Below are 20,639 nucleotides of genomic sequence, written 5' to 3'. Positions count from 1 at the left end.
TTCCAAAAATGAACTAAATAGGTTGGACGACAACCTGGAGATTACGATGGGTGTAAAGTAGGTGGCATCGGCTTATAGAAGACCCGACTGCACCGTACACTGAATGCAGAATGAGATAGGCTGCCTAAGACTATTACCTAGTTTGAACGGTTGCCGTAGCCGTTAGGCCTAGAATTGTTTGCACTCCAAGCTTTTCTTTGAGAACCTGTAAAATTTATGTTTGATTAAATAAAGTAAAAAAAATAACAATACAATCTTGACATTTCAGAATTAATACATGTTGTCAACATCATTGTTCATTTTAGCTAACACTCGTCACCTTTACCTATTAATCATCACTATTATTGCATGAAATTATGACCTCATTACCCTCTCGGGGTAATGTTATTATTGAGATGATACCTTCTCGGGGGAATTTTACGCGATAATCTGGTTGAATTCATTTGTTGGCCGAAATGAAAGCAAGTCAAAATGTCCGAATATTGATAGTTTGATCGTTGAATTTCAATAAATGTTACAGAAAGCAAATAGAACTTGTTTCAAGCATGCATTAGAAATTAATAGTGACCTGTTGCAAATTTCCCGATCATTAGATCCGTTTTAGTTGGCGACTCGTTAAGGACCCGTTTCTACGTGCATAATTGTCAAATTAATAGTAGTCTGTAGGGGGAGCGACCATTGGCGTAACTAGAGGGGGGCCAGGGGGGCCAGGCCCTCCCCCAGAATCCGCCAGGCCCCCCCCCCCCCCCCAGAAATTTTTCATGACTTTATATATGGAAATTAGAAAAAATCTGAAAACCACTGCCGTGGTGACAAACATAGATCTATATTCTCAATTTAGTTGAAAATCGGAGTTTTAGACTAGCGAAGTTGGATTTTTCTCCAAATCCGTGCGTCGGACCTAACTTCGGAAGTGGTGCGCTGTATAGCAAACAGCTATACAGCGCACCACTTCCGAAGTTAGGTCCGACGCACGGATTTGGAGAAAAATCCAACTTCGCTAGTAAAAAAATCCGGGTTTCAACTGCACGTACAGTAATAGAAATTTATTTGGCATAATATGTGTTTAAATTGGCAGTTATTGGAGACAATTCTCAACTTGTCACTCTTTACAAGATCATTGTCCAAAATGGTCTATGTAATTAGTTTTGTTTGGAAATATTATATAATCAGAATGATATAAAAAGCAATACTTTGTACATCTTCTTTTTTAAATCGCTGAGAGATTAAATCTAAATGACAATTTCCAGGAATTCCTGGATGGGTATCTTTAAGAATCTTTGAATTTTCTAGCAGCATTACTGCAAAATATGGTTAAGTGATTCTTTATGGAAATCAAATATCATGTGAGAAAAAACTCTGGTTGAATTTGCAATTGAATTCCAGCAAAAGTTTGTGAATTCCTAGTGAGAATAGATGTACGTAGCTGAAGCGTAAACGCGAGTGTATTCATTAAAACCATGCTGGAGGTGATTTCTAGTCGGTCACTATTAATTTCTTTTATTTCGTGGGCCAGGGGTATTTTTGCGTCAATCAAACAATGCACAAATTCAAATAGTCATTGTGGAAGTTTTAATATATTTGAAAGCTGGTGCTTCAAGATGTAATCGTAAGTTTGAAGGTATTCATGATTGGACTTGTAAAAGACTTGGTATTCATGAGATAATTGTGAAAGAATTCCTGGATGACTTCTTGGAGAATTTCTTGGCTTCTATGTCCCTCATTATCTAAAAGAATTTCAATACAAATCGCTGGAGGAATTCCTCTAGAAATCCTTCAAATTATTCAAAAAATCTACCCTGGGGTGAATCCCTGAAAAACATTATGAACGGAATACTGTAATTTTTTAACTAACCGCTGAATAAATTTTTAAAAAAATCCCGAGAGAAATTTCGGAAGAAATCATTACAAGAATTCTCGGAGCAATACCTGCAAGAATCCCTGGAGTAATTTGTGAAAGTATACCTGGAGGACTCCCTGGAGGAATCCCTGGATGAATTCCTGAAGAAATCCGAAGAGCAATTATGCTAGGAATTTCAGGAAAAAAATCTGAAGAATCCGCATCAGAAATCCCTGTAGAAATTACTAGAAAATTGTTTAGATGAATCCTTGGAGGAATTTCTGGATGCATTGCTGGAGGAATCCTTAGAAGAAATTCTTCAAGAAATCTCAGGAGAACCTTCTGGAAAAATTCCATGCGGAATCTCTGGAAAAGTTCCTGGACTAATGCCTGAAGCATTAGGGGTTTTTTTTTATTATCGTACAAATTGGTATGAAGTTTCTGAAGGTTAATGAAATTAGGTAGGGATCATATATATTTGAAAAACTAAATTGAAAAAAATCAGGGTCGCCTAATTTTCCGGAAAACTCCAGTGAAAATCAAACATTTTCCACAGACACCACCTACTTTGAAAAATCATAGAACGAATCATCATAGGCACATTTTTTTGTGCGTTTTTGCAAATTTTCTCAGCAATTCCAAGATGGATTTCTGGAGGAAATCCTAGAAAATTTTTTGGACAAATTCCAGGCGGATTCCCTGGAAAAGTTAATGGATTGGTTGGTTGATTTGTTTTTTTTTAAAGAGACTTTCAGCCCTTGGCTCCAAAGCTAATGGATAAATTTTTGAAGGAGGCATCCCTGGAGAAGTTCGTGGAGTAATGCCTGGAGCATTAGAGAAATTTCTGATGAAATTCCAAGATAAATTTCTAGAAGAATTCCCTGAGGAATTTCTGGAGGAATTCCAGGAGGAATTCTTGGAGGAATCTCACGGAAGAATCCTTAGAGGAATCCCTGCAGGAATTTCTGGTATATTCTTGGAGGAATCCCTGGAGTTGAAATTCATGGACTTATTCCTAGAGGAAACATGAAAGAATTTCCGGAGGAATCCCTTGGAAAAATTCCTATAGAATTTCCTGAAGAATCTCCTGAAAGAATATCGGAAGCAATCTCTAAAGGATTTCCTGCAGAAATTCCTGGAGCGATTCCTGGATCAATTTCTGAAGAAATTCCTGTAGGAATTTCTTCAGAAATACCTACGGTAAATCTTGGTGGAATTTCTTGAGGAGCCCCTGGAGACACTGCGGTAGTAACTTCTGAGGAATTCCTGAAGGAATTCCTATATGAATTCCTGAAGGACTTTCTGAAGGAATTCCTGGAGTATTTCTGAAGAAACCTCATAAGGAATTCCCGCAAAATTTCTTAGAGAAATTTCTACAAAAATTCTTGAAAAAATCTCTGGAGATATTCTTGGAAAGAACCCTGGAGAAATCCCTGAAACAAATTTCTGGAGGAACCTTAGGAGGGACTCCAGGTGGAATTTCAGGAGGAATTTCTGGACAAATCTTTATAGGAAATCTTGGGGAAATTCCATGGAACTATTCATGGATGAATTCCAGGAGGAATCCATGTGCGAAACGATAGGAGCCGAACGAGTGTTAGAAGTAAAATGCCTGATATCACCGGGGAAAGATCTTTCGGCGTACGATTACATATCATTCAAAGTTGTTGTCGACGAAAAGCACCGCTATTCCGCCTTGAACACTTCCGTTTGGCCCACCGGTGTGCGATGTCGTGAATTTCGAGACCGCCGTAAACCAGTATGTAGACCTTCAGGACGAACAAGCTTGATACCGAACCGCTTGAACCGCTTTGATTCCTAGTAACCTTTGTAATATGATGTACTGTTTCTCTTGTGCTTAGTTTTTGATGTTCCTGGTAAATTGTATTGTATTTTATATTTTTCTGAACTTGTCATAGTAGTGATCTCGCTTTGTATGTTACTAGATTTTAAGCAATCTGTAGTCTGTGCGACATAGTCGAAGACGGAAATGAATAAATAAATAAATTAATCAATTCTTTGAGGAATCCTTCAATGAATTCCTGGAAGAATCTCTAGAGGAATTCTGGAAGGAATCCATGGAGAAATTTCTGAATATATTCATAGAGAAATTCCTAAAGAAATTCCTAGAGAAATTCCTAGAGAAATTCCTAGAGAAATTCCTAGAGGAATCCTGAGAGGAATTTCTAATGGAGTTCCAGGAGAAATTTCCAGAGGAATTTCTGGAGGATTTACAGGAGCAACTTAAGAAGGGATTTCTGGAAGAATTACTGGAGAAATCATCGGAGGAATTTCTGGAAGGATCCATGAAATAATTCCTGGAGGAATGTGTAGAGGAAACCTCGGAGAAGAAATTCCTGGATTAATTCTTGGGGGAAACCCTGGAAGGATTTCTGGAGGAATTCCTGGAACAATTCCTGAAGGAATTGCTGTACGAATTTCCGAAGAAATTCCTGGAGGAATTCTGGATCCATTTCTGAATAAATTACCGAAAGTATTACTGAAGAAATACCTGGGGTAATTTTTGGTGAAATTCGTGGTAAAACTCCTGGAGGAGTCCCTGGAGAAATGCCTGGATGAAATCCTGGAAGAATGCCAGGAGGAATACCTGGAATAATTCTTGAATAAATTCCAGAAAGAATTTGTGGGGAAATTTTTAAAAGAATCTCTAGAGGATTTCCTGGAGGATTCCTGAAAAAATATTTGAAGGAATTCCTAGAGATATCTCAGAAGGAAATCATTCAGGAATCCCAGGAAGAATTATTGGAATATTTCTTGGATAAACTCCGGGAGGAATTCTTGGGGTAATTTCTAAATGAATCCCTGGAGGATTTTCTAGATAGATTCTTGGAGAAATTGTGGTAGTAATTTCTGAAGGAATCCTGGATTAATGCCTGGAGGAATCCCTATAGAAACCTCTGGAGGAATGCCTGGAGTAACCCCTGGATAAATTCCTGGAGACATGCCTGTATCAATTCCTGGAGGAATCTCGAGAAATTCCTTAAGAAATCCCTGAAGGATACCCTGGGGAATTTCCTTAAAAAATCCCTGGAGAAATTCCTGGACTAATGCCTGGAGTAATCTCTGGATACATTTCTAGATGAGTTCCTGGTGGAGTTTTCAGAAGAATTCTGGGAGCAATCCAGTGGAGTTAGGAGTTTTTAGAAGAACTCCCGAAGCAATCTCTAGATGAATTGCTGGAGAAATCCCGGGATGAGTCCATGGAGAAACTCACAGGAGAAATTTCTAAAGAAACCCTTGGAAAATTCCTAGAGGAATCCATAGAGAAATTTCTAGAGAAATTCTTGGAAGAATCCCTGGGAAAATTCTTTGAAAAATCCCTGGAGGAATCCCTGAAGCAATTTCTGGAGAAACCTCAGGAGGAATGCCTGGAAAGTTCTGGACAAATTCCTGAAGAAAGTTCTGGATAAACTCCTTGCGGAATCCCCGGAAGAATTCCTGGATTAATCTGTAAAGGATTTTTTTGTGGAAATTCCTTGGAACTATCCCTTGAAGAATTCTTGAATGAATTCCTGGAGAAATCTCGAGAGAAATTCTGGAAGCAGTTAATGGAGGAATTTCTGAAGAAATTCCAAGAGAAATTTCTGAAGAAACTCCAAGAGAAATTTCTGAAGAAAATCCAAGAGAAATTTCTAGAGGAATTCCCAGAGGAATTTTTGGAGGAATTCCAGAAGGAATTCCTGAAGGAATTGCGGTAATAATTTCTGAAGGAATTCCTGAAGGAATTGCGGTAGTAATTTCTGACAGAATTCCTATGGAAGTTCCTGGCTCAATTCCTGTAGGACTTTCCGAAGGGATTCTTGGGGTAATACCTAAGTAAAAAAAACCTCTTGAGAAATTCCTGGAGGCATCCTTAGAGGAATTTCTAGAGAATTACTTGGAAGAATCCCTGGGGAAATTCGTGCAAAAAAACCTGGGGGAATCCCTGAAACAATGTCTGGGAGAACCTCAGGAGGAATTCCTGGACAAATCTCTATAGGAAATCTTGGGGAAAATCCGTGGAACTATTCATGGAAGAACTGCAGGAGGAATCCCTAAATGAATATCTTGAGAATCCCTGAATGAATTCCTGGAAGAATCTCTAGAGGAATTCTGGAAGGAATCCATGGAGAAATTTCTAAAGGAATTCCTGGAGAAATTTTTAGAGGAATTCAGAAAGGAATTTCTGGTGGAGTTCCAGGAGGATTTTCTGAAGGAATAACTGCAGGAATCATCGGTGGAATTCCTAGAGGGATCAATGAAATAAACCCTGGAGGAATATGCAAAGGAAACCCTAGAGAAGAAATTCCTGGAAGAATTTTCGGAGGAATTCATGGAAGAATTCCTGGATCCAAACTTGAATAAATTCCTGGAGTAATTCCTGAGGAAATACCTGGGGTAATACCTGGAGAAATTCTTGGTAGAACTCTTGCAGAAGTCTCTGGAGAAATGCTTGAATGAAATCTTAGAGGCATGCCAGGAGGAATACCTGGAATAATTCTTGAAAAAAATCCGGGAGGAATTTCAGAAGGAGTTCCTGGAGGAATCTCGAGATTCATTCCTGATGAAATACAAAGTTCGATTTCTGAGCTAATTCCAGGAGGATTTTCTGAAGAATTCTCAGGGGAAATACTGAAGAAACCGCTGAAATTCCTGAGGAAATCCTGAAATCCTGGATTAATTCCTGTGGTAGTTTCTGATGGAATCCCAATAAGAGTTTTTCTAGAAATGTTTAAAATAATCTGGAATTCGTTTTTGTAAGAATAACAGAAGAAATTTCCGGTGAATCCCTGGAGGAACTCTTGAAGTAATTTTTGAAGAAACCCGATGAGGAATCCCGGAAGCAAGCCCCATTAGGAACTCTTTATGGAATCTCAGGAGAGCTTTCTTAGCAAATACCTGGAAGAATTTTTGTAGGAATATTCCTGGATAAAAAAATGAAGAAATCAATGTTTGCAGTGATTGTTGAAGGAATACTAGGATCCCTAGTGGAGCGGACCTGGTGTAATGGTTACCCAACTAACATTTTCAGCGCTATAAGCTTCAGTCATTTGCTTTCTGTTGTATAACCATCGAGTAAAAGCAGTCAACGCTGAATAAAAGGAAAGCTAGTCAAATATAAATCATAAGCTAATACACGACTGCAAAACAAGCACCATACAGCTACCAAACTCGGTTTTCAGAAATTCATTGCTTGTCACTGGGGCTGCCTTTACTCCACCCTATTCCAACTCCGGGAGATTTCCCGGAAGATGTGAAAACTTGAACACATCGAATAGGAGTCCCAACTAACAAAACAGCTGCTACTATACAGTACAATTCATTATACTGACAAATCCCCAAACCAGCAGCGCTTTAAAGGCCGTTATGCGATTTCATTACGGCTAGAAGCTGTAATAAAGAAACTGTTGGTTTACCAACACGGCTTGCCGGATATAAACATTATTGTCAAAACAAACTTTAAGCGGGATATATAGCTACTACACAAATTCTTTACAGCTATCCATGTATGCGCTGTGAAATTATTTGGGTTGCTTTTATTGCACTTTAATTCAATGCCGGAAGATTTGCCGGAAGATGTGCAAATCGAGTAAGAGTCCCAGCCACTACAACAGCTGCTTTTATACAGTACGTTTTGTAATGTTGCCAAAACACAAAACAGCAGCGCTTCGTAGCCGTTTAAAGAACACTCTTTCAGCTAGAAGCTGTGAAGAAGAATCTGTTGGCGCAACCACACAGCTTGTTCAATGTAAACATTATTGCGTTTGACGTTTCACAAGCTTTTACAGCAAGATGAAGTTGGGTAAGGTTTCTTGTGGCACAATTATGAAGCCTTGTCTGGAGTAAAACAAAACGGGCTATTTTTTATGTTATTTATATATAGCAGTGTGGCAGCGAGGACATCATCGGGACCAGTGGATACGGAGATCGGGAGTTCGATTCCAAGTAGTGGCAAGTACTTTAATTATTCAATTTTAAAAGTGATAATTCCAGTTTCACATGTATTGCGTCACGGTATCCATAACCTAATTATATTTAATCGTTTAATTTGGGGATGCCGTGAAACTATTATTTAACAACTGCGAAAAGGCTGAAAAAGCGCCTTCTCAAGATGTTATTCAGTTAGTGGTTACATAGGAGCCGAGAAAAGAGCTATGACTAGGTGGCATAGAAGCTGATCGCACAGCATGTACAAGCTGATTAAGTTCGCCAGAATCATTGGTATAGGGCTTGCATAGAAGCTTCCGTCCATATGTACAACACAGTAACTCAACATCAAGCCGTATTAAGAACGCTTTGTTGACGTTTACATTCATAATAAATGTTAGTTGGGTAGAACACTTGACTATCACGCCGAGGACCTGGGATCGAATCCCACTCCCGACAAACTCGCAAAATGTGAGTTCTTACTTCGGAAGGGAAGTAAAGCGTGGGTCCCGAGATGAACTAGCCTAGGGCTAAAAATCTCGTTAATACACATAAAAAAAAAAAACAAAAAACTGGGATCCCAAAAGGTTTTTTGTACAATTTTTGCAAGCAATTCTTGGAGAGTTTTTTTTTTAAGAATCTCTAAGTTAAATTTTCTAAAAGAATTTCTGGAGTACATTCCTGCAAAAATACTTCGAATCATTCCAGATGTAATTATTGGAGCAATCTATAGTGGAATTTTGGAAGGCATATATGGAGATATCCCTGTAGAAATCTTTTAATACCTGCAGAAATACCTTAAAGGATCTCTGGAGAAATTCCTGAAGGAAACTTCGAAAAAAGCACTGGAACAATTACTGGAGGAACCTCTAAAGATATCCCAGGACAAATCCCTGAAAAAATGTCTAGTGGAATCCCTAGATGAATTCTTGATCGAATTTCTGGAAGAAGCCAAGATGGAATCACTGAATTAAGCTATGGAAAAAAATCTTGGAGGAATTGTTCGTACTCATATAGTTTACAAAACTATGAACAAATCTGAAACAGTCATTTTGATTACTTAAAACTACAATACTGATTTGCATATTCACATATCGGGCGCCCATCCCGCTTAAAATTCATCTCAAGTCAGGCCCCCCCTGGGCCCCCTCCAGGAAAAAATCCTAGTTACGCCAATGGGAGCGACACTAGTTTTGCCAAGCCAAAAAACCTCAAGAAAACCTGAAAAAAGCTCAAAAAAGTCGCTAAAACCCGCAAAAGTTTTTTTTTTTTGTAGAGTGACCAGGTGGAGCTGCAGGACAGCTAATGGCAAAGACTGGACCCTTTCCCAACTTTCCCCCTACTAGGACCAATACTCACGATGGACTAGACGATGTCGTCAACTTGAGCAAAGTGTGTAGTAATTAGTATTGGGTCATAGTAGTTTTTAAAAATACTGTGTTTGCACTATTCCCATTGCACTAGTATTTTGACCGAATGGAAGCTCCAAAGATGAATTGATAATTGAACAATATTTCAATAATCGAAAATCTCCATAGACACTGAACAACATTCAGAGAGAAAAAAGACTGTCTATGTTAACGCCTTCAAAGTACTATTTCTAAGAAATATTACAAAGAAGAGTAAAAAAAATATGTCATAGTTAATTTTTAAAGATTTGATTTTTCTGAAAATTATTCGGAGACAGCTACCAGAGCCAGTACCGGATTTAGGCTTCGGGGGGCCCGGGGCAAACCGTATAAAGTGGGCCCTAAAAACAAGATTTTGAATATGTAAACCGTACATTAACGTATTCTTTTCAATGTTATTTTTCTTCGTTTTTTTTTGCTGATTTTTGTGGTTTATTAAGAATTTATGTCACTCAACTGTTTTGTTCATTCGGATGATGGATGTTTAATTTATTTTTCATTTTTTTATGATGAAATATTACAAACCTTCAATTGCAATTCACCAAAATATCGACAAATTATTTGAATTAATGAAAAAAATGTTACGAACATGCATTCTAATATTTATGCTAAAATGTCAAGATTTTGCATACAGGTTTACAGCGTAAATGTAATCTTATTCAGATCGTACATGTATTTTAAACTTTCATCCGAATTTAAAAGATATATGAAAATTTTACAAATTAGCGTTCAGTTCGAATTGCAAAATTCTACGAGTGAACAAAGTCAGGATTTTTTTTATTATCTTTATTTATTAAAGTCAGGATTGTAGGGGGCAACTGTAGCAATAACACTGTAAAAACATTGTTTTTAAAAACTAAGTTTCCAAAACTGTCCCGAATTTCTCGAACATCTCCAGGAATCGTTATCTACTCTTTCCCATGATAACATCTGTCCTCAACGAACTGATGCAGATGAGTATTAAGCAGTAATTTGATAGAGACGCTTTTTTGTTGTAATGTTAAGTCCTAAAACAGTTTTTCAATTGAATTCAACAAGAACTCCATGGGGTTTTATAGAAACTCGCATAAAACAAAATTAAAAAAAAAAATACTTCATTTTACCTGATTATTGAATACTGTTATACCTATCTAGATATGAATTTGCTGCAACCAAGCATTAAAACCGATCCGAGAACCGATCCCTCAAAATAGTCACCCTTAAAGAACTCAATCATTAGGACATGTATAAAATATAATCGTCTCTTGAAGGGCATTTTATGTTTTGTTGAAGAAAATATATAGTGCTTCAGGATTTTCGGGGGGCCCTCCTAATCGGGGGGGCCCGGGGCACTTGCCCCCTATGCCCCCCCTTAAATCCGGGCCTGACCAGAGCTAGCGTTTTTAGCCGATATGAGCAACTAGTTTTTCTGACAGCTTCTTCAAACAATAATCAAATAATATCCTAAGTTATTTTATAATACATTCTGAAAATTATTTGAAGCTGATTACCAATAATGTCAATAACCGATGTTGGTCATTGACGGCACCAGCATCATCCCCTAATAACTCTCATATTAGTGTTAGATAATATTTTTTGAGCTTCCATTCGATGTTGTAAATCAGTCAAACCCTATACGTCAAAATAGTCTGTAATGTGTCAAATTGTGTTATTAATTTCGCTAGTCGTCTTCTGCATATCTGTGATCATCTCAGTCCGAAGTATTCTTATATCCACCGTAACCCTTCACATTGTCAACCGTCCTAATTCCTAAAGAAACATGTAACTAAATTCCTGCTTTCTTTTTGGTCAGTGTTATAATACCGTCTAGGATATAAAAACAAAAAGTTCAGACAGCTGATCTCTGTGTCAAAAATAAAATGATAAAGATTATTTGTGAACTTTTATATATTCATCCCTACAAAACCTATAAAAAAAATACAAATATAAACTCATTTCTAAAATCAACAGTTTAATCTTTACTTAATCAGTCCATAAGTTTCTAATGGTAATGAATTTAATTGTTCACATAACCTAATCTGTAATGCTGTAAGTCAACTTATCCTAGCGTCCCCTGTCCTGTGTACTTTCGATTTCAAGTGATGAATGATGAGTGTAACGCAGAGACCTCCCCTACCCACTCTTGCGTTACATTAAATTTAACAATTATTGTTAAATTTGAGAAAATTCAAAGAATGTCAATAGTACACACTTATTTTAGAGTCACTTGTTCGGCTGTTCTATTTTCGGTAAAAGTTCACATTACCGAAGTTCAGCACAGTTTTACCGAAGTGCAGCTACTTTTTACCGAACGTTCGGTAAACATTACTGATGGTTCAGTAGAGTTTACCGAACGTTCCGTAATTTTTTGACGAACTTCGGTAATATGGTGCTGAACATTCGGTAATCTGAATTTTTACCGAAAATAGAACAGCTGAATACGGTACTTTATTTTAAGTGTGTAGGTCTATGCAAGCTGAATTAAAACTTGTCTTTATCCAGGGGGAGGGTAGTCGCTAAAACCCGCAAAAGTTTTACGGGTTTTACCGGGTTTTTTCGACTTTTTTCGGCTTTTTTGGGGTTTTTCGGCTTGGCAAAACTACACGCAGAAAAATAACACATATTAGAATCAAATTTAAAGATATTTTGTTTTAAAGTCGGGAGGTTTGTTGAATCAAAAAAATATGTTTTTGTTTTCAATATTGGAGAATGCATAATGCCAATATGAGCAAGGCGATTCAGTTTTACCTTCAGATTTTCAAGAGCAGATCTGGTCATGAACGTTAACCCGCTATCAGTATAGCATATTATAACAGTATCCGTGTTCGATTCTCACTCGCCTTTTTTATTTCGCTTTCACTTTCAAACAAAAACATTTTGTTTTTGAATCTAAGTCCATCAATATTTGTTTCAAAAAAATATAGTCTTTGAATTTGCAAAATTACTTACTTTCAGAGCAATGATGTGATAGATTCAAAGTCAACAAGTATTTGAAACTACAATCAGTGTCGCGGAGGCTTGATTGTTAAAGCAATGAAAATAATGCTTTGAAACAAATACCAAATGTATTTGATTCAAAGCAAAATGGTATTAAGCCGTGGTTCAATGGTTTATTTTATTTGATTCAAAGCGCTTTATTTTTGAGTTTAAAATATTTTTTTCTGCGTGTAGTGTCGCTCCCCCCGGTAGTCTGTATTATTTTAGAAAATTTTGGGAAAGACAAAGTCAAAGACAAGATAAAGGAAAATATTATCTAAAGCCGTGGTCACCAAAGTGCGGCCCGCGGGCCGCACATGATGTCCAGTTCTCTATGTTGCCGTTGAATTCCTTGCAATGTTTCTTATGGTAGATGTTCTACTGCAGAAGTAATCAGGCATAAAGTTTTGAATGCTTCACAAATCGATTCAGGCGTTGCAGTACGAGCAGTTGAAAAAATGGGCCTGAGGATCACTGATCTAAATTATTCAGCAGATTTACATTATTACCAACAACCTAGGAAAAAATATGGAAAGATAATCAAAGATAAGAGCAGATGTCTCATAAATTCAGTTGTAGTTGTCCTAATCCTGATTATGAAACTAAAAGAAACCCGTCATTTTTTTTCTGTGGTTAAATATTACCATTATCACAATGGGCTGCAAAACGAAGAGTCGATAAGGAGAGCGTCCAACATAGCTCTGATACAAGTTTCTATCTCATGCTTCCACGGGTCAATCGATGGCAAAGATCGCCAGCTAAGAGTTGTGTGCTTAGGCTTAGCTGGTAATGCAGCCTGGGCACTGTTGTCCTTCTGACTTCAGCTATTTGTGGAGGTACGTCCCGAGTGTCTGTTCACCAAGGAGGTGCGGCTCAAACAGCCTCTGTTCTGGCATCCAGCGGCTGAATATGAAACGCTGTATCGCGTCAGCTATACCTAGATGGCAGTCCTACCAACGCGATGTAGGCAGCGCGACCCCGGTAAGGTAGCCTGTCGAAGCCTTACACCACCACGAAAAATGAATAAAATAGAAGAAAATGCGAACGATACTCTCGGAAACCGACCCGGCAACGAAATAAGGACTATGACTGGAAACTCGGTACCTGAAACGTCAGGACCTTAAATGAACCTGGACGAGTGAGCCTTTTGGCTCGTGAATTGCAGAAAGTTGGTGTATGTATTGCTGCTGTTCAGGAAGTGCGGTGGCCCAAATCGGGTAAACGTGTATTCAGGGCGGTGGATCTCGTCGCTAACACATCATTCAGATGATGGTGGATACATTAAGCGTGTATGACATCGGGCGAAGTCCCGAACAAGCCGTTAAACGATGTTTGTACTCGGCTGATAGGTCGTTCGCGAATAGGTGGTGGATAAATGAAACAAAGCTAGAAAGATCATTCTTCAGAGAACCTACAAGTCGATCGCACGTATTTAATCCTCTTATCACGAAATATCTCGCAGTTAATCTAAAGACTAACACCTTACCGTAAGGTGAGTGTATTAATCTAGTTCACTTTGGATCGGTTCAAGAACCTTAATTAAATATAACATCTACCACAGCGACAGCGATAAGGCAGAACATGGGGTCGGATTCATAGTGATCGGGAAACAGATGAAGCGAGTCATGAGGTGGAAGTCGATCAAAGAGCGGATCTGTGTATTCAGGATTCGAGGTAAATTCTTCAACTACAGCCTGATCAATGTCTATACGCCGACCAACGACAAAACCGATGACGTGAAGGATGCGTTTTACGAATGCCTTGACAAGACCTATTGAAAATTTTTCAAGGCCCATACTGCCGTGAATCGCATATCAGTCCCATCTTTGCTGGATTTCCTATGCAAATGGGACAGTTATGCGATTCACGGCAGCATACCTGTTGAACTATAACTCCAATTATTTTCAAAAAAAATGTATTCACTCCATGCGTATTGATCTGGTACACGGTTTATATGGGAAAATACAAAAAATGGAAAAATCTCAAGTTCCTGTATACTTTTTGAGTTCCACTGTGGTCCCATATCAACTGTACAAAATTTCAGATCAATCGGAAGAACTATATTTTAGCGCCCGCCATTCTTAGTTTTTCATACGATTTACTATGGGGAAATTTTACTCCTGCAAAGAAAAAACGCTAGGTGCCCCCCTGGATCCCTAAAAATAAGTCGATGAATGATTTCTGTAGAAAACTTCACTAGGAATCGGACCCCCTAAAACAGCAAACCGATGCGACGTTCGTGGAAAAAGTTATTAGGCCTTACCCGATCGATAAAATGACGAGATTTAATTATTTATTGTTATTCCTTATATATTAAACAGCGTTTGCATGCATTTATTGTTAATCCTTATATATTGAACATGTTTGCATTAAACAGCGTTTGGGGTTTTCAGTGAATAACTTTTTCCACATGCCTTAGATCGCTTTGCGGTCTTCGGAGGGTTGGTTCCTCGTGAAATTTTCAACAGAAATCATTCATTGATTTTATATTTTTAGGGGTTAAGAGGCAACCTGTGGCGATTTTTCTTTGAAAAAGAGATTTTCCCCATAGTAAATCGTATGAAAACTTAAAACGGCTGGCGCTAAAATATAGTTTCTCCGATCGAGCTGAAATTTTGCACAGTTGATATGGGGCCAAAATGGAACTCAAAAAGTGTACAGGAGTAATATGTCTTTTCGTGTCCCACGCTAATGGATACCTTTAGTACTCGGAATCGTTTCAAGTGCTGCTTCGTTGATTGCTTCAATGATGTCAAGAATGTTGACTTTACAATTAGGGGAAAGCTTCTGAGAAACAATTTTCTTAAACTTGGCCCAATATTTGTATATTCAAATCTGATTTGAATCGTGTTACAGCGTAAAGGTTGTTAGTCCTTATGTAGACTGGGATATGGTTGCTACTATGCAGATCCTTATCACAACACCAATTGAATTAAGTTGCTATAGGGGGGTCTGGTACGTTTGGCATAAGGACATTTGGCATAAGGACGTTTGGCATAAAGGACATTTGGCATAAAGGACGTTTGGCATAAAGGACATTTGGCATAAGGGACGTTTGGCATAAAGGACGTTTGGCATAAAGAATATGTGAAATATATTTTCCCTCTGGAAAAAAAATTAAAGAACAGCCTTCAAGGGAAAGAAGGCAAACTTGTTGTTGGTGCATTATATTGGATCTCTTATTTTCGAAATAACTTTTTGCTTCCATGAATTTGATTTTTTTTCGGAAGGGGAATGTTCCTTCTTTTGTATATAGGCTGTTCTTCATCGATACAAGCAATTTAGATTCCGGTAATGGTTCTTTCCAGCAAATCATCCTTGTCTGCATATTATATCCATAAAAGTTAATGCATTATAATGTATTATCCTTCTTTTGTATACTTATCCTTCTTTTACGTTAAGTATGTAGTTCACTTTTTACTGAAATAATTTTATGCCAAACGTACTTTATGCCAAATGTCCATTATGCCAAACGTCCTTTATGCCAAATGTCCTTTATGCCAAGTGTCCTTTATGCCAAACGTCCTTATGCCAAATGGCATTATGCCAAACGGCCTTATGCCAAACGTACCAGGCCCGCTATAGGGCACTGCATTGTTTTGATTTTGTATGGGATTTTGACGTTTCTTGGCCTTGTTGTTTACAAAATTTCTGTAAGAGTGAAAGAGAAGGAGAGAATTTCATGCAGTGCCCTATGGAGTTTGATGCAAAAGAGACATCTATAGCACTGAAAGAGCCTGAGGTACACTTACCTTACCTTACCAATCAGGCTAAGGCCGGGGTGGCCTCTGCTGTACATAGTAGCCTCCTCTATTCCACTCGGTCCATGGCAGTTTGTCTCCATTTCCGCACTCTGCGTAGGGTCCGCAGATCGTCCTCCACTTGGTCGACCCACCTAGCTCGCTGCGCTCCACGTCTTCTTGTACCGGTCGGATGGATGACTCTCGCGAACCATTTTAGTCGGGTTGCTATCCGACATCCTGATGACGTGACCCGCCCACCGTAGCCTCCCGATTTTCGTGGTATGGACGATGGTTGGTTCTCTTAGCAGCTGATGCAGCTCGTGGTTCATTCGCCTTCTCCAAGTCCCGTCTTCCATCTGCACTTCGCCGTAGATGGTACGCAACACCTTCCGTTCGAAAACTCCAAGGGCGCGTTGGTCCTCTGCACGTAGGGTCCATGTTTCGTGCCCATAGAGGACGACCGGTCTAATCAGCGTTTTGTAGATAGTTAACTTCCGTGTTACGGCGAACTTTATTCGATCGTAGAGTTTTGCGGAGTCCAAAGTAAGCACGATTTCCTGCCACAATGCGCCTCTGAATTTCTCTGCTGGTGTCGTTTTCGGCGGTCACCAGTGAGCCCAAGTACACGAATTCTTCAACCGCCTCGATTTCACCACCGTCGATATAAATTCAGGGTGGCGGGCGCGATGACCCTGGAGCCCTTTACCATCATGTACTATGTCTTCGACACATTAATGACTAATCCGATTCGCCTGGCTTCACTCTTTAGTCGAATGTACGTTTCCGCCACCGTCTCAAATTTACGAGCAATAATATCAATATCATCAGCGAAACCAAGCAGCTGAACGGACTTCGTGAAAATCGTATCACTCGTGTTAATCCCCGCTCTCCTTATTACACCTTCTAACGCAATGTTGAACAGCAAGCACGAAAGACCATCACCTTGCCGTAACCCTCTGCGAGATTCGAAGGGACTCGAGTGTCCCTGATACTCGAACTACGCACATCACTTGATTCATCGTCGCCTTGATCAATCGTATCAGTTTATCCGGGAATCCGTATTCGTGCATAATCTGCCATAGCTGTTCTCGATCGATTGTATCATACGCCGATTTAAAATCGATGAACAAGTGATGTGTGGGCACGTTGTATTCGCGACATTTCTGTAACACCTGGCGGATGGCGAACATCTGATCCGTTGTAGCGCGTTCACCCATGAATCCAGCCTGGTATTGCCCCACGAATTCTCTTGCAATCGGTGATAGACGGCGGCATAAAATTTGGGAGAGTACCTTGTAGGCAGCGCTCAGTAGTGTGATCGCGCGATAGTTCCCGCAATCCAACTTGTCGCCCTTTTTGTAGATGGGACACACGATACCTTCCATCCATTCCTCCGGTAATACTTCCTCCTCCCAGATCTTGGTAATGACCCAGTGTAGTGCTCTCACCAGTGCTTCTCCATCGTATTTTAGAAGCTCGCTTGGTAGTTGATCTGCCCCAGCGGCTTTGTTGTTTTTCAACCGGCCAACCTCCTCCTCAATCTCTTGGAGGTCAGGGGCCGGAAGTCTTTCGTCCTGTGCACATACTCCTAAATCTATTACCACGCCACCTCCGGTACTTGCAACGTCGCCATTGAGGTGCTCATCGTAATGCTGCCGCCACCTGTCGACCACCTCACGCTCGCTCGTGAGAATGTTCCCATAATTATCTCGGCACATGTCGCGTCGGCACAGAGGCGAAGCCTCTGCGCGAGCGGTTCAGCTTCTCGTAGAACTTTCGTGTGTCCTTAGCGCGGTACAGCTCTTCCATCGCTTCGCGATCTCGTTCTTCCTGCTGGCGCTTCTTCATCCGGAAGACTGAGTTCTGCCTGTTCCGCGCCTGTTTGTAACGTGCCTCATTCGCTCTCGTACGAGTCGTACGGTGTTGCAGCATTCTCGCCCATGCTGCATTCTTCTCGTTTTTCAACTGTTCACATTCGCCGTCGTACCAGTCGTTTCTGTGATTCGGAGTCACGAAGCCTAGTGCTGTAGCCGAGATACTACCTATGGCGGATCGGATGTCCCTCCAGCCATCTTCAAGTGTAGCTGCGCCAAGCTGCTCTTCCGTTGGTAGGGCCACTGCTAACTGCTGCGCGTAGTCTTGAGCCACTTCTACGTTACGCAGCTGCTCGATGTTGAGTCGCGGCGTTCGAATTCGACGCGTGGTGATAACTGTCGAAAGTTTTGAGCGCATGCATACAGCTACTAAGTAGTGATCCGAATCTATATTCGCACGGCGGTATGTGCGGACATTGGTTATATCCGAGAAGAATTTACCGTCGATTAGAACGTGGTCGATTTGGTTTTCTGTTTGATGGTCGGGTGATCTCCAGGTGGCTTTGTGGATATCTTTGCGGGGGAAGAAGGTGCTTCGGACTACCATACCACGGGAGGCTGTAAAGTTTACGCATCGCTGGCCGTTATCATTCGATACGGCGTGCAGGCTGTTTCGCCCGATTACCGGTCTGTACATTTCCTCCCTTCCTACGTGCGCGTTCATGTCGCCGACAACGATTTTCACGTCACGCGGCGAGCAACCATCGTATGTTTGCTCTAACTGCGCGTAGAACGCTTCTTTCTCGTCATCAGGTCTCCCTTCGTGTGGGCAGTGGACGTTGATGATGCTGTAGTTGAAGAAACGGCCCTTAACTCTTAACATGCACATCCTTGCGTTGATCGGCTGCCACCCGATCACACGTTATCGCATCTTGCCCAACACTATAAATCCTGTTCCCAGTTCATTGGTGGTGCCACAGCTTTGGTAGAAGGTAGCCGCTCGATGCCCGCTTTTCCACACTTTCTGTCCAGTCCAACAAAGTTTCTGCAACGCCACGATGTCGAAGTTGCGGGGATGTAGTTCGTCGTAGATTATCCTGTCACATCCTGCGAAACCTAGTGACTTGCAATTCCATGTTCCAAGTTTCCAATCGTAGTCCTTATTTCGTCGCGTGGGTCTATGCCGATAGTATCGAGTCGTATTTTCTCCTATGTTATTCGCAATGGGGATTTTCACGGGTGGCTTATTGAACCTACGCCAACACTCCTGTCTCGCCGGAGGGCCATCGTGCCAGTTCTGTTTAACGTCCCAACCAACACTGGGACGACCACGCTGATGGGGCTACCACCTTGGATCTAGCTGGGCGTGGTGCAGCGTTTCTTACTCAGCCGCTGGATGCCAGAACAAACGCTGTTTGAGCCGCACCTCCTTGGTGAACAGACGCTCGGGTCGTACCTCCTCAATCTAGCTGAAGTCAGAAGGACAACAGTGCCCTGGCTGCACTACCAGCTAAGCACACAACTCTTAGCTGGCGGTCTTTGTCATCGCTTGACCCGTGGAAGCATGAGGTAGGAACTTGTGAGGATCAGAGCTATGTTAGACGCTCTCCTTATCGACTCACCGTTTTGCAGCCTGAGGTACACTGTAACAGTGATAGTGGGTTGGAGATCCGTTATTGACATGTATACCTATAAGTAAGATTTGATCGTTTTTGATCGATCGTTTATCACTATCACCACTATAACGGATTCGTCACAGGGTTTGTCGCCTAAAGCGTTGCAGGTCTCTATGACTCTGTGCACTAGTAATGGGGGTGCACGGTTATAGGTATGACTAACACGGCACCTTTTTCCATGATCTTCTTGTTCTTCATGGCTGCCTCTCTTCAACTTAGTGTTCTTTGAGCACTTCTACCCACAATTATTAATTGAAGGGCTTTCTTTGCCTGCCATTGCATGAATTTGTACATTGTGTGGCAAGTGCAATGATACACTATGCCCAGGGAGACGAGAACGGGAATAGAACCCGCCGTCTTCGGATTGGCGATCTATAGCCTTAACCACTAGGCTATTTGGAGATTCCCTGATAGTACCTTGGAATCAGCTGAGCACTGCTGCGTAAACAAACTACGCTGTAACACGTTATGGTGACGGTTTACACTACTCGCCGAACATGGTTTGCCCGAGGGAGTAGCACTAGGTCCAGGTGGCGTTGAACCACTGCGGATTGAGTGAAGAGACTTAACTTTGGCACTGAGAGAAGCAGATTGAATAACCGATTGCTTCGGATACTCGACACGATCTGGTCTACTTGACTAAAAAATGTTACTTGAATAGAAGCCTATAATTTAAGAAAATCTGGTCAATAAAAAGCCTTTAGAAAAATATATGTAATCTTAAGCATTCCGAAAAAAATCCTCAATATTAATTGCTGAAGACTTCAACGATCTCATCATTGAATAGTCAAGCGACGAACCTTGATGCAATAACTTAGTCAATTTTGAACCAATTGCCTCAATTTTTGGGCTAGATAGAAGACAGCCTGGAAAACGAAAGTCATAAGCTTGATTATCAAACCACAAGTAATCGGTCTTTTAACGGTCGATAACGGTTACCATTATGTGTCACAATAACATCAAAGTCCAACTGTTCAATCTTACCTGTTCGGCACAACCCTCCCAGAGTACTCACCCGGCAAATCATGAGGTAACTCGGCCGGAAGTTGTGACTCCACTGGGACACGCAATGGGCTTCATCAATACAGGCGAACGCAATCGGTGGCAGCTGCCGCAACAACGATCCAAACCCGGTCGACTTCTCGCCGGACACGACCGCTTCCGGTGAAATGAGTAGCACGTCCAACTCACCGTTTGCGATGGCATCCATCGTTCTCGCGCGAACCCTACCGCAAAGATGGAAGAAATATTCAGCTAAGATACGAACGATGTGG

At 40.7% G+C, this 20,639-nt stretch overlaps 1 protein-coding gene across 1 annotated transcript in view; it reads right to left on the bottom strand.

Moving 5' to 3' along the window:
• LOC109403618 (ATP-dependent DNA helicase Q4) overlaps nt 1-20,639 on the bottom strand; it is a 31,113-nt gene that overhangs the window by 7,237 nt on the left and 3,237 nt on the right. Inside the window, exons 4-5 of the mRNA XM_062853325.1 lie at nt 20,381-20,591; nt 138-205 (exon numbers count right to left, since the gene is read on the bottom strand). Coding sequence (XP_062709309.1) covers nt 138-205; nt 20,381-20,591 — 279 coding nt within the window. The remainder of the gene's footprint in view (nt 1-137; nt 206-20,380; nt 20,592-20,639) is intronic.

This window comes from Aedes albopictus, chromosome 2 (genome assembly GCF_035046485.1).
Source record: "Aedes albopictus strain Foshan chromosome 2, AalbF5, whole genome shotgun sequence".
In the NCBI taxonomy this organism is placed as follows: Eukaryota; Metazoa; Arthropoda; class Insecta; order Diptera; family Culicidae; genus Aedes; species Aedes albopictus.
Note: the sequence above shows the minus strand (reverse complement) of the source record. Positions and strands in the feature narration are given on the sequence as shown.